Here is a 14,832-nt window from a genome sequence, read left to right on the forward strand (position 1 = left end):
TCGCCCAAACAGGAACAGTGACTGTTCCTGCTCGGTCCACCAACTAACTGGCAGTTCCTCTTGTGGAAGATACAGTTGCTCACGTACCCCCACACATACCAAGCTGGAGCTGGCCTTATCTGTGTGGTTGACAGTCCAGAGGGACAAATTACAGAATAGATATAGTGGCCACAAACACAGGACAGGCTGGAGCTGATCTTATCTATGTGCATGACTGCACAAAGAGACAGGAACCTTGAAACACTGTCTAAATCCAAGAAGAAATATGGCTCAGCATGGCTTAGCACATCTGTTGATCATCAGCGGTTTCTTACAGAAAAATAGGCTGCTGACCGTGTTAACCCTTTACATACTTTATCACTCGAATTGATACCTTTATCTTGACTAATGCTGTTTGGGTAGCACAGTGTAAAGCAAGTAGCCTGGCCTGGAAGTTGTGTTTGACTTGCTAAATTTTGGAGAAAAGACAGCAATTCTCTAGAATTTTTATGGAGAAATAGCATAAAGTTAATGCTTGTCCATTATAAAATAAAATATAAAAGCACTTGCAAATACAATTTAATTATTACTTAACAGAAATTTGTTCCTGTTCAGTTTGTTTGAGAAAAAAATCTTTGACTTTTGCTCTTTATGTTCATGCCGGTGTGATGTTTGAAGGTCTGATCTTAAACTGTTAGTAACTGTCTGTGCTTACTTGTTCAGGATTATTTTGAGATTTGTAAAGATCTACTTTCTTCTGGTACCTTTAGCACCCTTTCAGAACATCCAAACACATGGCACAGGCAGTGAAGTTTTTTTATACTGTAGTCATTGTTCAATGCAGGAAGGTTGAGCTAATTCCAAATAATCCCATGCAATCATTTAAGCATTTCTGAGAAAATAATTAGAATTTTGTGTTTAAATTTCTGCAGCTTGACATTAATGCAAATGCACCTTAGCCAAATTCTTGAGATGTGGAGCAATTCAATTTCCAGTTAATATTGTTAATGTAACCTCTCTGTCTGCAATTTCTGCAGGGTCACACAGATATTCTTGTTGGCATAAAAGCAGAAATGGGCATGCCCAAGCCGGAGAGGCCAAATGAAGGATTCTTGGAATTTTTTGTAGACTGGTAAGATCTACTTCAAATATGATTACTACTGTGGAGTTATACAGACAGAAACATTCCCTTCGGCCCACTATGTGCATGCTGACCATCAAGTATCTATGTATTCCAATCCCTTTTCCCAGCACTTGGTTCATAGCCTTCTATGCCACGGCCATTCAAATGCACTTCTAAATGCTGTGAGAGGACCTGCCTCAGCTTTCCTATCAGACCGTGTCCCTTAGACTGCAGTCACCCGCTGCGTGAAAAAAAAATTCCTCAGGTTTAGATTCCGATTCATTTATTTATCATGTGTGCATCGAAACATACAGTGAAATTCATTGTGTTAGGGATACGCAGGCCACAAGAGTTACCACACATTACGGCACTAATGTAGCATGCCACAGTGTTCAGCAGAACAACAACCATAGAATAATGACAACAAATCAAGCTCCCACCCACTCACATACAGTCCCCTAACTTCCCCAATGAACTCAGACTCGCAGACCCCTGCTAAACCTCTTACTCGCCTTAAACCTCTACCCTTTGGACTTGGACATGTCTGCTTTTTACTATCAACATGATCTACCACTCATTTTGTACACTTCAGTGAGGTTCCTCTCTGTGTCTTGCTTCTAGGTTGACAAACCCACCCTGCAGTATGCAGTCTCTTCTCATAACCAAAACATTCCACCCTACCTTCTCCAGTACAATCACATCTTTAGTGTAGTGCCCAGAACTGTATAATATGACAAACACGACACGAGATGCTGCAGATGCTGGAGATCTTGAGTAACGCTCTCACAATGCTGGATGAAGGCAGCAAGTCGAGCAGCATCTTCGGAGTAGAATAATCAAGTCAGGCTTAGACACTTCATCACTCCTGAAGTGTCTTGGTCCAAAACACCAACAGTTTATTCTCCTCCATAGATGCTGCCTGACTTGCTGTGTTCCTCTAGCATTGTGTGTCTGCTGCACACAATGTTCCAGATTTGTCTTAAACAATGTGTTAAAAGGTTGTATCAAGATCTCCCTGCTCTTGTACTGTACGCCCATAACTAATAAAAACAAGAATTGTTTACCTTCTTCATTACCTTGTCTACTTGTATTACCACCGCTAGGAGTCTTTTGTCTTGTATACCAAGATTACTTTGTTCCTCAACACTCCCCAGTGCCCTACCGTTTACCATTGTGTATGCCCTATTCTGATTCATTTGTTTGCTATGTGCCGTGTCAAATGACATGGGCGATCATGGTCTTTGCAAATTTTTCTACAGAACTGGTTGTCATTGCCGTCTTTACATCTTTACAAGATGGGTGACTTCAGCCATTATCAGAGATTGTTTGCCTGGCATCAGTGGTCGCATAGCCAGGACATGATATGTACCAGCTACTCATATGAACATCCACCACCTGCTCCCATAGATTCACGTGACCCTGATCGAGGGGGGCTAAGCAGGTACTACACCTTGCCCAAGGGTAACCTACAGGCTAGTGGAGGGAGCAAGCCCCTTACACCTCCTTTGGTAGAGACATATCTCCACCCTGCCTACCCTGAATGGATCTCCTCAAATAGATTGCCCCACATTTCCCAAGCTTCCATTGCCCTGTGCAACTTAGCAGATGACCAGTATAATTCTGTAGCCAAAGATTACCCTCTTACCCTATTAACAGTGCTAGTTTTTGTGTCATCTGTAAGCTTAGTAATCAGTAAACAGCAAGGGTCCCAGCGCTGATCTCTGTGATACACCACTGATCAGAACCTTTCACTGCCACCACCCTCTAACTCCTAATGCCAAGCTAAATCTGAATCTAACTTGCCCTGGATCCGATAGGCTGTTAATTTTTGTACCAGTCTTCAACATGGAATCTTGTTAATTACCTTACTGATCTCACCAGCTGTCATGTTCTCATCAAAATATTTGGTTACCTTGTTTAAAAATAGAAGTTCCAATAATTTCATCACCACTGACATTAGACTATTGGTCGATATTTACCTCATAGTTATTAGGGCAAAATTTGTAATGTAAGGAATTAATTTGAAAATTCACGAGAAAGATGTGTAGAAGCCCTGGATATAAACCTTGTGGTATTTTATTTGTCCATGGACTAATGGTGTCATTAGCACATTGGCTCAGCAATTAAGGCTGCTCCAGTGACCCTGATCCATTCAGAGCCTCTGGTGCTATTTGTGTGGCACTAGTACATTCTCCATCTAATCATGTGGGATTCTCAGATCTCCAGATTTTTTTCCTATATTCTAAAGATATGCTGTTGGGGAGTTGATTGGTCACTGCACATTAGCTGTTGTATAAATGGGTGGTCAGGGAATCAAGAGAAGCTGATGTGAGGGGAAAATGCATTATGTGGGGCGTAAATAAGGGAAAGGATTGATTGGATTGCTCTTAAGAGCTAGCATTGTCTTAATGAGTTGAATGACCTCCTTTGTAAAGTACTACTGGAGCATTTTAAACTGAGAAGGCAGAAATTTCTTTGGAGGTTTGTAAATTTTCAAAATACTTTACCCTAAATGTCTGTGTAATGCTCAGTTATGTGTTTCCAAAAAGTTGAGATAGTGTGGGAAATGGAGCTGACGGAATTTAGTTAAAAGATGTAAACGGTTGAGGCACTGTGTGGCTTATTTCTCCCATTTCTAAAAATGAAGAAAGCAAGAATTAGAGGCTATGCCATATAGTGGAATATTTAGAATTATAATTCCTTGCACAAATCCCACTCATTGATGCTAGTGGAACACTTCCCAAAGCTGGTTTGACTGCAAGATTAAAATGAAACCACAACCTCAGCTGAAACTTAGCCTGTTTCTGATTTTTAAGCTGAAATAAAATTGTTTATTTTCTTGAAATCTCCTGCAATGTTGATGAACGTTGTTTTATTATGTGACTTCTTTATAGTTCTGCCAATGCAACTCCGAAATTTGAAGGTCGTGGTGGGGAAGATCTTGGCACAGATATTGCCAACACTCTGTACCGAGTGTTTGACAACGGCAGCAGTCTGGATTTGAAGGTGCTGTGCATCAATCCCAGACAGCACTGCTGGATCCTTTACGTAGACGTCTTGGTAGGTTTGGCTGAGAAAGCAAAGTTCCCTTAAAGTATTAATCCACTTTCTTCAGTAATTATAACTTAGACATAAGGCATTTTGAAATTTTGTCAGTGTAGTTAGGTCTTACACATCACTATCATAAATAATTTTATGCATATGGGACTGGGGCTGAGGTACTGATGTAGATGGAGAACTGGTTGGCTAACTGGAATGAAAAGCTCAGAATATATAGGGCTTTTCTTGAGTATCAGTCAGTGACCAGTGGATCAGTGCTGGGACCTCAGCTATTCACAGTAATGATTTGGACAGGGTCATTAAATGTAATCCTCCAGGTTTGCAGATGACTGAAAGAAGGGGAAGGGTGTGCCTTGAGGGTACAGGAGAAGGTCCAGGGTGATTTAGACAGCATGAGGGAGAAGGTAGATGTATGACAGATGAAGTATAATGTAGATAAATTTGAGATTATTTTCTTTGGTGAAGACACATCAACATCTGGCTAGTGATAGATTGGGAGAGGGAATGGCACAATATGCTGGTCCTCGTAGTGAGATGATTTGAGTACAGGAGGAGGAATATCTGTCTGAGACCCTAGACTTTAAATGGAGACTCAAGCCTGCAAATGCTGGAATCTGGAACAAAAGAGTTCAAAAGTTTGAAGCTTAGACTGCTGGAAGAGTTAAGTGCATCTGCAGAAGCAAAAGGTATGTTGAAATGTATTATCAGAGTACATACATGGCACCACACACAACCCTGACATTCTTGTTCTCTGGGTATACATAACAAATCTATAGAATAGTGTGAACAGGCTCAATGAACACAAACTGTGCAAATGTAGATAAATAGCAATAAATAATAAAAGCATGAACTAACCAGATAAAGTCCTTAAAGTGAGATTATCGGTTGTGGGAACATCAGAAATAGAATGTGTGGTTATCCCCATTTGTTCATGACCCTGATGGTTGAGAGGTAGTAACTGTTCTTGAAACCTGGTGGTTAAGTCCTGAGACACCTGTACCTTCTACCTAATGGGAGCAATGAGAAAAGAGTATGGCCTGGTTGGTGAGGATTTTTGAAGAATTCTGCTTTTCTACAGCAACATTTCATGTAGATGCACTCAATGGTTGGTAGGGTTTTACCCATGACATCTGGGCTGAATCCACTACCTTTTGTAGGATTTACTGCTCAAAGGCATTGATGTTCCCATAGTAGGCCGTAATGCAGCCAGTCAGCGCATTTTCCACAACACATCTATAGAAGTTTGCCAAGGTTTTTGATGACATGCAGAATCTCTGCAGACTCCTGAGGAAGTAGAGATGCTGTCATGCTTTCTTTACAGCTATGTTTATATGACAGGTCCTCAGATAGTGACACCCAGGAATTCCACCTCTGATTTTCTGAAGTGTACTGACTAACGGACTTCTGGATTCCCTTTCCTGAAGTCTGCAATCAGTTCATTGGTCTTATTGACAATGAGTGAGAGGTTGTTGTTATTACATCACAGCCAAGTTTTCAATCTCCCTCCTGTATGCTGATTCATCACCTTCTTTGATACAGCCCACAACAGTGGTGTAATCAGCAAATTTGTATATGGTGTTGGAGCAGTACTTAGCCACACAGTCATATACATAAAGTGAGTAGAACAGGGGCCTAAGCACACATCCCTGCGGTGCTCCTGTGCTGATAGAGATTGTGGAAGTGATGCTTTTGCCAATCTGAACTGACTGGGATTTGCAAGTGAGGAAATCTAGGATCCAATTGCACAAGAGGGTATTGAGGCCTGGATGTTGGAATTTGCTGATTAGTTTTGAAGGGATGATGGTATCAAATGCTGAGGTGTAATCAATGAAGAGCATCCTGATGTATGCATCTTTGCTGTCAAGATGTTCCAGGGTTGTGTGAAGAGCCAATGAGATGGCACCTGCTGTAGACGTGTTGCTTCAGTAGGTAAATTGGAGTGGACCTAAATTGGCACTCAGATAGAAGCTGATATGCTTCAACACCAGCCTCTCAAAACACTTCATCACTGGATGTAAGTGCCACTGGGTGATGGCTATTAAGGTGGATTACCACACTCTTCTTGGGCACCAGTACGATTGAAGCCTGCTTGAAGCAGGTGGGTACCACACATTGCTGGGGCAAGAGGTTGAAGATAGCCAAGAACACACCAGCCAGTTGGTCAGCACAGGTCTTCAATATTTGACCAATTACTGTGTATGGACTGGATTGCTTTCCTTAGGTTCACTCTCTTGAAGGCAGCTCACATGTCACCTTCAGGTACTGAGACCAAAGGATTATCAGGAGTGCAATGGTTCCTCCCTGTTTTGATGGTCAAAACGAGCATACAAAGCATTGAGCTCAGATGGTAGCAAAGCTCTGTGCTGTCCCGTGTCGCAAGATTTAACTTTGTAGGAGGTTATGGCATTCAATCCCTGCCATAGCTGTCGAGCATCCGTTGTTGATTCCAGCCTAGTCGGGGATTTCCTCTTTGCCTGTGAGCTAGCTTTCTGGAGATTATACCTGCACCTCTTGTAGCATTCTTGATCTCCAGACTTGAATGTCTCTGATCCGCCTCTCAGCAAATTCCAGATTTTGTGGTTAATCCAGGGCTTCTGACTGGGGTAGGTCCTGAACAATTTTGTGAGGAGTCACTCATCTACAGCTTTTTAAAAATAAAAACTGTTGCAACTATTCAGGTCCTCAGAGGAGTTCTTGAACACGGCCCAGTCCACTGACTCAAGACAATCCTGCAACTGTTCCTCTGCATCCTGCGACAACCTCTTAGTTGTCTTGGTTTCTGAAGCCTTGCTGTTTAGGTTCTGTCTGTATGCAGTACATCTAAATGATCCGACTTGCCAAAATGTGGTCTCGGGAAATAACGATGAGCATTCCTTATCTTAGTGTAGCAGTGGTCTAATGTGTTGGGACCTCTGATGCAACAGGTTATGTGCTGGTGTTAATTAGACAGGCCTGGTTAAAGTCACTGACTATAATTTGAAATGCACTGGAATGGGCTGTTTCTTGCCTGCAGACTGCATTGTGCAGTTTCGCAAGTACTTGCTTATAGTCTTCCAGTGGTGGTATATACGAGGGGTGATTGATAAGTTCATGGCCTAAGATAGAAGGAGTCAAATTTAGAAAACCTGGCACATTTATTTTTCAACATAGTCCCCTCCTACATTTACACACTTAGTCCAGCAGTCGTGGAGCATACGGATCTTGGACCTCCAGAAAGTGTCCACAGCAGGAGTGATTGATAAGTTTGTGGTGAAGGTAGAAGGAGATGAGTTATACAGCTCTCGTTACATGCACATACAGTTCAACTCTTTGAGTGATTACGCAGAAAGTTTGAAGTTAATAACTCACCTCCTTCTACCTTAGGCCACAAACTTATCAATCACCCCTTGTAAACTGCAGTCAGGATCATGAATGAGAACTCCCAAAGCAAATAGAATGGTCTATGTTTAATTGATAGGTGTTCTCAGTCAGGAGAAACAAGGGGTTGATGTAACCCCAACATCCATGCACCAACGAGAATTGACTAAAAAGCACACACCTTCACCCTGTTCCTTACCATAGTTTGTGGTTCATTCCATTCTGAAAATTGTAAAACCTTCCAGTCGCCTAGCTGAGTCTGGAGTATCTACATTGAACCAATGCAACAAATAATTGAGATCTGCCTCTGATGGAGCAGCCTTGCCCTGCGATCACCAGTCTTATTTTCCAGTGACTGCACATTCCCCAACAAGATGCTAGGTGGAGAAGGCCTCATTCATCTGTGCTTCAGCCTCATCCAAAACCCTGAGATGTAAAGGCACTTGTGCAGAACACCCTGTAGGTTAACTTGCAGGTTGAATCGGTGAGGAGAAAGTGTGGCAAAAGCAATGTTAGCATTCATTTCAAGAGGGCTAGAATACAGGAGCTGGAGGGTGTTGCTGAGGCTTTATAAGGCACTGGTAAGGACTTGCCTTGGATCACAGAATAAAGGGAAGGAGAAGGGGAACCAGAAGAAGGTGAGTAGAGGAGGGGTGCGATTGTAACCACAATGGGTAATACAAAAAGGTGGAAGGAAGGAGGAGAAATACTAGAAGTTGGAGAGATTGACATACACACCATCAGTTTGGAGGCTTCCCAGGCGGGATACGAGGTGTTGCTCCTCCAAACTGAATTTGATCTCATCTCGTCAGTTGAAGAGGACACGGGCAGACATGTCAGTGTGGGAGTAGGAAGTCAAATTGAAATGGTTGTCCACCAGGAGATCCTGCCTTTTGTGGCAGTCAGTCAATGTGAAGGTGAAGCAGCCCCCCCCCCCCGATCTGCATGGGGGTCTCACCAACATAGAGGAGACCGCACTGTGAGCACTGGATGCAATTGACGACTCCAACAGACTTGCAGATGATTTGTCACCACACTTAGAAGGACTGTTTGTGGTCTGTGGAATGAAGTATAGTGGGCATGATTGACTTCCATTAGAGTTTTAATTTCAGATTAACACAGAAACTATACTTGAAGTTTAAGGCTGGAAAATAGTGCATTACTGCAGATGAGCTGGCAAAGAATGTTGGGCCAATGTGAACCATTTGTCTGACTGGCACAACAAGCAGGAAAACTTTATATGTTCACAGCAAGTCAATAGCTCTAATGTTGGAGTCTAGCCCATGTTTCTTCAGCAAATGTAAAGAGGAAAGTGGCTGTAGGGAGCTGAAGACTGATTACACAAGTCTTGCTTAGACTGACTTTTGTTCATAATGTAACTTGCTTATTTTGGAGAATCTCTTCTTCTTTAACTGAAGTTATTGTTGGATCAGTAGAGCTCAGTTTGAAAGCTCCAGAACCTGCCAATTTGGAATGTAAAAATGTTCCTGTCTTCAGGTCTTTTATTGGAGGATTTGAATCCATGATCTATGTTTATTGATCCATTCTCTTGAGCGATGAATTTAACTTCCCTATATCATGGAAACTTTTCATCACCTTAAAAACCTCTTTAATTCCCTAGCTCAACCCTAACTTTCCCAGTAATTTCTAACTGAAGTCCTTCCTTATTTAAATCATAGTAAATTCGATCAGTCCACTTTCAGGCTTTCCAGCAACCAGAATTGTTCCTGTTGGCCATTGTCAGCGCAGGGATGTTTCATTTGAACCTGATCTCTTAGCTTGTATGTTTCTCTTATCTTTATAAATCCAGGAAACCTAGCAGCATTTTTAGTTCCACATGTCAATTATTGACACCAGATAAGGTGGGTTGTTGGTCTCTGTACGTGCAAGCTGCAGGGTAATCTTTCCCCATTTCTCTTGCAACTGTTGACCTAAGAGTATAATTTCAAAACATTGAAGCAGATTGGGAGCAGCTAGTAATTGTTTTTTAAGTGATATATAGAGTCAAAGATTTTACAGAATTAAGTGTAGCTCTTAATTTTAGACACCTTTACTAAGTCTTACATCATCCTTCTGTCTTCCAAAAGAAACAGCCCACACTATTCAGTCTTTCCATAGTTAAGATTCTCCCATGTTCACAAATCTTTCTGGTAGTATGGTGACTGTAGGCGGTGCTGAAGCTGTGGCTGAACTGGTGTTGCACACAGCTCTAGTATGATTATTTATATTCTATGTATTGGTTAATAAACGAAAACATTCTATTTTTAAGGATCCGTGGACGTGAACTCCACACTCTCTCTGTTTCCTCACACCACACAATATCCACTTTCAATGTATTCCTATGCACTGTTGCATCTCCCCAAATACTGTACATCAACTTGTACTTTTCTGAATTAACTTCTAGTTTTCATCTTTCTGCTTATCTGCAGCATTCCTCTCCACTGCAAATCCTACAACCATTCTTTGCATTATCCACAGACTTTATTGTGCCTCTACACTTGTCTAAATTAGTAGTATGTATTACAGAAATTTATGGACTGAGATCTGAATCCTGTGAAACTCACTGGTAACAGTTTCCAATGAGAGAAATACCCATCAATCATTACCCTTCACTTCTGCCACTGAGTAAATTAATACTGCTTTCCACTGTGACCTCCTGTCTTTTTCCCGGTACACTGGGTACCTCATCTTCCATCCAATTGTTCTGCAGCCCTGGGGATTTGATAGATAGATAGATACTTTATTCATCCCCATGGGGAAATTGATAGTGAATTCAACAAAATAGGTAACTGATTAAAATATCATTAACTTTGTTTCTTTGACCACGGATGTCTGACCTTATTGACCTTTTAGAACAGAGGTAAGGAGGATTTTTTTTTTATAGCCAGAGAGTGATGGATCTGTGGAATGCTGTGCCACAGACAGTGGTGGAGGCCGAGTCCATGGGTATATTTAAGGTGGAAATTGATAGTTTTCTGATTGGTCAGGGCATCAAAGGATATGGCAGGAAGGCAGGTGTATGGGTTTGAATGTGATCCGGATCAGCCATGATGGAATGGTGAAGCAGACTCGATGGGCTGAATGGCCTGATTCTGCTCCTATCTCTTATGGGACCTGTGGGTAGATCCACCTTTCCATTTTAGTTAAGTTTTCCAGCAACTTGCAGCTCTGGTATTGTTTATTTTACTTCTTTCTCTCCTCTGTCCTCATTCTCCCAGCAACACCATCTCTCCAGACCTCCCCCTAGCATAGCCATTCCCCAATGTTCTTCGCATTGCTCCCTCTTCTCTGAATCGGTGGGCTGAAAAGGCAAAGCAGTGGATGTTATCTACATGATGAACTGGATAAACGGAGTGGCATAGACTGAGGGGAGATCTGATAGAGGTTTACAAGATTAGAGAGGCATAGATAGAGTAAACAGGGAGCATCTTTTTCCTAGAGTAGAATGTTTAATGCCAGAGGGTATGTATTCAAGGTGAGAGGGGGTAGGTTCAAAGAGAATTGTGGTAGAGGCAAATACATTAGAGGCTTTTAAGAGAAGTTTAGGTAGGCACAGGAATATGGAGGGATATGGCCATTGTGTAGGTAAGAGGGGATTAGGTTTAGGGGATTTTTTGATTTACTTTTTAGCTAGCTCAGCAATTTGTGGGTCAAAAGACCTGTTCTTATGCTGCACTGTTCTATGTGATTTGTCAGATCCTCAAAGAATTCATTCAGGATCATGAGACATGATGTGTCACTCACAAAGCCATGCCGAATCAAACTGCTTCTCAAAATGCTCACACATTCTGTCTGTAACACATGGACTTCACAGGTCCCGCTTTGAGGTTTGTTGAGAAGCGTCAGTGACTTGGCATTCAAGATGAGGTAGAAAATTGGATTAGACATTGGCTTCACAGAGAAGCCAGAGAGTGGTAGTAGATGGTTGCCCCTCTGACTGGAGACCTGTGCTATCCAATATACATACACTGTAATTGGTTTACTTATTTATTGTAATTATTTTTTCCTCTATATTCTGTATTGCATGGAACCGCTGCTACTAAGTTAACAAATTTCGCAACACATGTCGGTGATAATAAACCTGATTCTGGGTCAGTTGTTGTTCAGATCTGCATCAACAATCTGAAAGATAATGTGGTTAACCAGGTCAGCAAATTTGCAGATGACACCAAGATTGGGGGTGTAGTGGACAGCGAGGAAGAATATTAAAGCTTGCAGCAGGATCTGGACCAGCTGGGAAAATAGGCTGAAAAAGGGCAGATGGAATTTAGTTGCTCTTTAGAAGGACCTGCACCATGAGCTGTGTGGCATTGAGGAGTGTGGTAGGACAGAGAGATCCAGGAATACAGATCCACAATTCCTTGGAAGTGATCTCACAAGTAGATAGGGTCATAAAGAAAGCTTTTGACAAATTGGCCTTCAAAATTAATGTATTGAGTACAGGAGTTGGGATGTTAAGTTGAAATTGTACAAGACTTAGCTAAGGCTTAAATTGGAATATTGTGTGTTGTTTTGGTCAACTACCTACAGGACAGATGTAAATAAGATTGAAAAGGTTTACCAGAATATTGCCAGGACTTGAGCATCTGAGTTATAGAGAAAGGTCGAACAGGTCCTTATCTACCTGCCTTTTGAACACCACAGTTAACCCTGTCTCCCTTCCTGCAGTACACTCACCACTGGTTACTTGCTGCATAAATATTTTATCCTCAATTTTCATCGTTCACGTTCGTTCTGTGATCTCGATCCTTGACTCTTCCGTTAACAAGAATAGTCTGTTCTGTTGAACCTCTTCATGATTTTAAATATTTCTCTTGGATCCCTAGAACAACCTCAGCTGCTGCAGTCTATATACAGAATTAATGAAGTCTTTTATTGTTGGAAGTATTGGTAGATGCCTTCTGATCCTATCCCAAAGCCTTTACGTCTTTCCTAAAGTCTGGTTCCCAGATCTGGACACTCTACTCCAACTGGGTCTGAGTGTTTATAAAGTATAGATTTTGCTTACTCTTGCATGGTTTTAAACATTACCCACTTGATCTGTCAGCCACTATGTGCACAGATCATCAGATAAGGATCAACTTGGCCATAAAAGTAGTGGAAGGAACCATTTGTGCTTGTCTGTTTCCTTAGGGGGCAGTAAACTGGTATTGCTAGTAGAACTGCTGCCTCAGCTCTAAGCAACCATGGTTCAATCCTGACCGCTGGTGCTGTTGAGCTTGCATGTTCTCCCTGTAAAGTGATACAGAGCTGGAGAAGGGAAAGGGTCATGGGACGGGAGGCCTAGGGAGAAAGAACCTGTGAGTCTGCTGGTGTGATACAATCCTTCCAGGTGAGATGACACTTCACCTGTGAGTTGGTGGTGTGATATACTGCATCTGGTGCTCCTGGTACGACCTATATATTGGTGAGACCCAACGCGGGCTGGGAGACTATTTCGCTGAACACCTACGCTCTGTCCGCCAGAGAAATCAGGATCTCCCAGTGGCCACACATTTTAATTCCATGTCCCATTCCCATTCTAATATGTCTATCCATGGCCTCCTCTACTGTCAAGATGAAGCCACACTCAGGTTGGAGGAGCAACACCTTGTATACCAGCTGGGTAGCCTCCAACCTGATGGCATGAGCATTGACTTCTCTAACTTCCGTTAATGCCCGTCCTCCCCTTCTTTCCCCATCCCTGATATATTTTATTTATTTATTATCCCCTTTTTTTCTCTCTCTGCTCCTCTCACAATCACTCCTTGCCTGCTCTCCATCTTCCTGTGGTGCTTCCCTCCCCGTTTCTTTCTCCCTAGGCCTCCCGTCCCATGGTCCTTTCCCTTCTCCAGCTGTGTATCCCTTTTGCCAATCAACTTTCCAGCTCTTAGCTTCATCCCTCCCCCTCCTGTCTTCTCCTATCATTTCGGATCCCCCCCCCCCCCCCCCAACCCACACTTTCAAGTCTCTTGCTATCTTTTCTTTCAGTTAGTCTTGACGAAGGGTCTCAGCCCGAAACGTCGACTGTACTTCTTCCTATAGATGCTGCCTGGCCTGCTGCATTCCACCAGCATTTTGTATGTTGCTTGAATTTCCAGCATCTGCTGATTTCCTCGTGTTTGTGTATACTTGTTCATTTATTTATTGAAAAATGATCCAATGTATTTGTTAGGCAAAGTATGTGAATCTTTGTTTTCAGTAACTGGTGTGCAGCCTTGTACAACCAAACATTTCCGGTAACCGTTGATCAGTCTGCCCGTCGGCTTGGGGGGATTTTAGACCATTCCTCTTTACAAAACTGCTTCAACTCTGGGATGTTGCTGGGCTTGCATGAACTGCTTGCTTCATTCTGCAACATTTCTATCAGATTAAGGTCAGGACTTTCACTTGGCCATTCCAAAACACAAATTCTCTTTTTAAACCATTCTGTTGTTCATTTACTCTTGTCTTTCAGATTATTGTCTTGTTGCACTATCCAACTTCTATTAAGCTTTAGGTGATGGACTGCTATCTTGACATTCTCCTGTAAAGTATCTTGATACAATTTCACATTCATTGTTCCTTCAGTGATTGCAAGCTGTCCAGGCTGTGAAGCAGCAAAGCAGCCCCAAACCATGATGCTCCTTCCACCATGCTTCACAGTTAGGATGAGGTTTTAGTGTTAGTGCCCTTTTACCTCCAAACATAACAATTTGTATTTCTACCAAGAAGTCAACTTTTGTCTCATATATCCACAGAGCATTGTCCCACAAGTGGTATGGAACATCCAGGCAAACTTGAGTTGTGCAGCAATTCTTTTTTTGGAGAGCAATGGTTTATTACATGGTGTCCTTCCATGAACACCATTCTTGTTCAGTGTTTTTCTTCTAGTGGACACAGGAACAGAGACTTTAACAAGTTCTAGAGATTTCTGCATGCCTTGCTGTTACCCTTGTGTTCTTTTTCACTTCCTTCAGCATTCCACGTGGTGCTCTTAGTCTCTCCTATATCTTATGGTCTTACAAGAAGTCACAAACTGATCTTTACAGGATGCTCACTGCTAGCAACCATACTGAGTTTCCTCCATTTGCAGGCAATTTCTCTAGCTTGATGAACACTTAAGTCTTTAAAAATGCTTTTGTAGCCTTTTCCAGCTTGATGCATCTCTACAATTCTTCTAATGTCCTCTGAAAGTTCTTCTGATTGAGGTATGGTGCACATGAACAGATCTTTCTTGAGAACCTGACTCTGTGTGACTTTTTTTATAGGGCAAGGCACCTCTACAACCCACACCTCTACAACCCACACCTCCAATTGTATCACATTGATTGGAGCACCTGACTCCAAATAGC

General features: G+C 42.1%; 1 protein-coding gene across 2 annotated transcripts in view; it reads left to right on the forward strand.

Moving 5' to 3' along the window:
- The window catches only part of exosc7 (exosome component 7), a 95,523-nt gene that overhangs the window by 47,020 nt on the left and 33,671 nt on the right, over nt 1–14,832 (forward strand). For both annotated transcript variants that reach the window (XM_073072985.1, XM_073072987.1), the window contains exons 3-4: nt 1,017–1,111; nt 3,997–4,162. In XM_073072985.1, coding sequence (XP_072929086.1) covers nt 1,017–1,111; nt 3,997–4,162 — 261 coding nt within the window. The remainder of the gene's footprint in view (nt 1–1,016; nt 1,112–3,996; nt 4,163–14,832) is intronic.

This window comes from Hemitrygon akajei, chromosome 20 (genome assembly GCF_048418815.1).
Source record: "Hemitrygon akajei chromosome 20, sHemAka1.3, whole genome shotgun sequence".
Classification (NCBI taxonomy): domain Eukaryota; kingdom Metazoa; phylum Chordata; class Chondrichthyes; order Myliobatiformes; family Dasyatidae; genus Hemitrygon; species Hemitrygon akajei.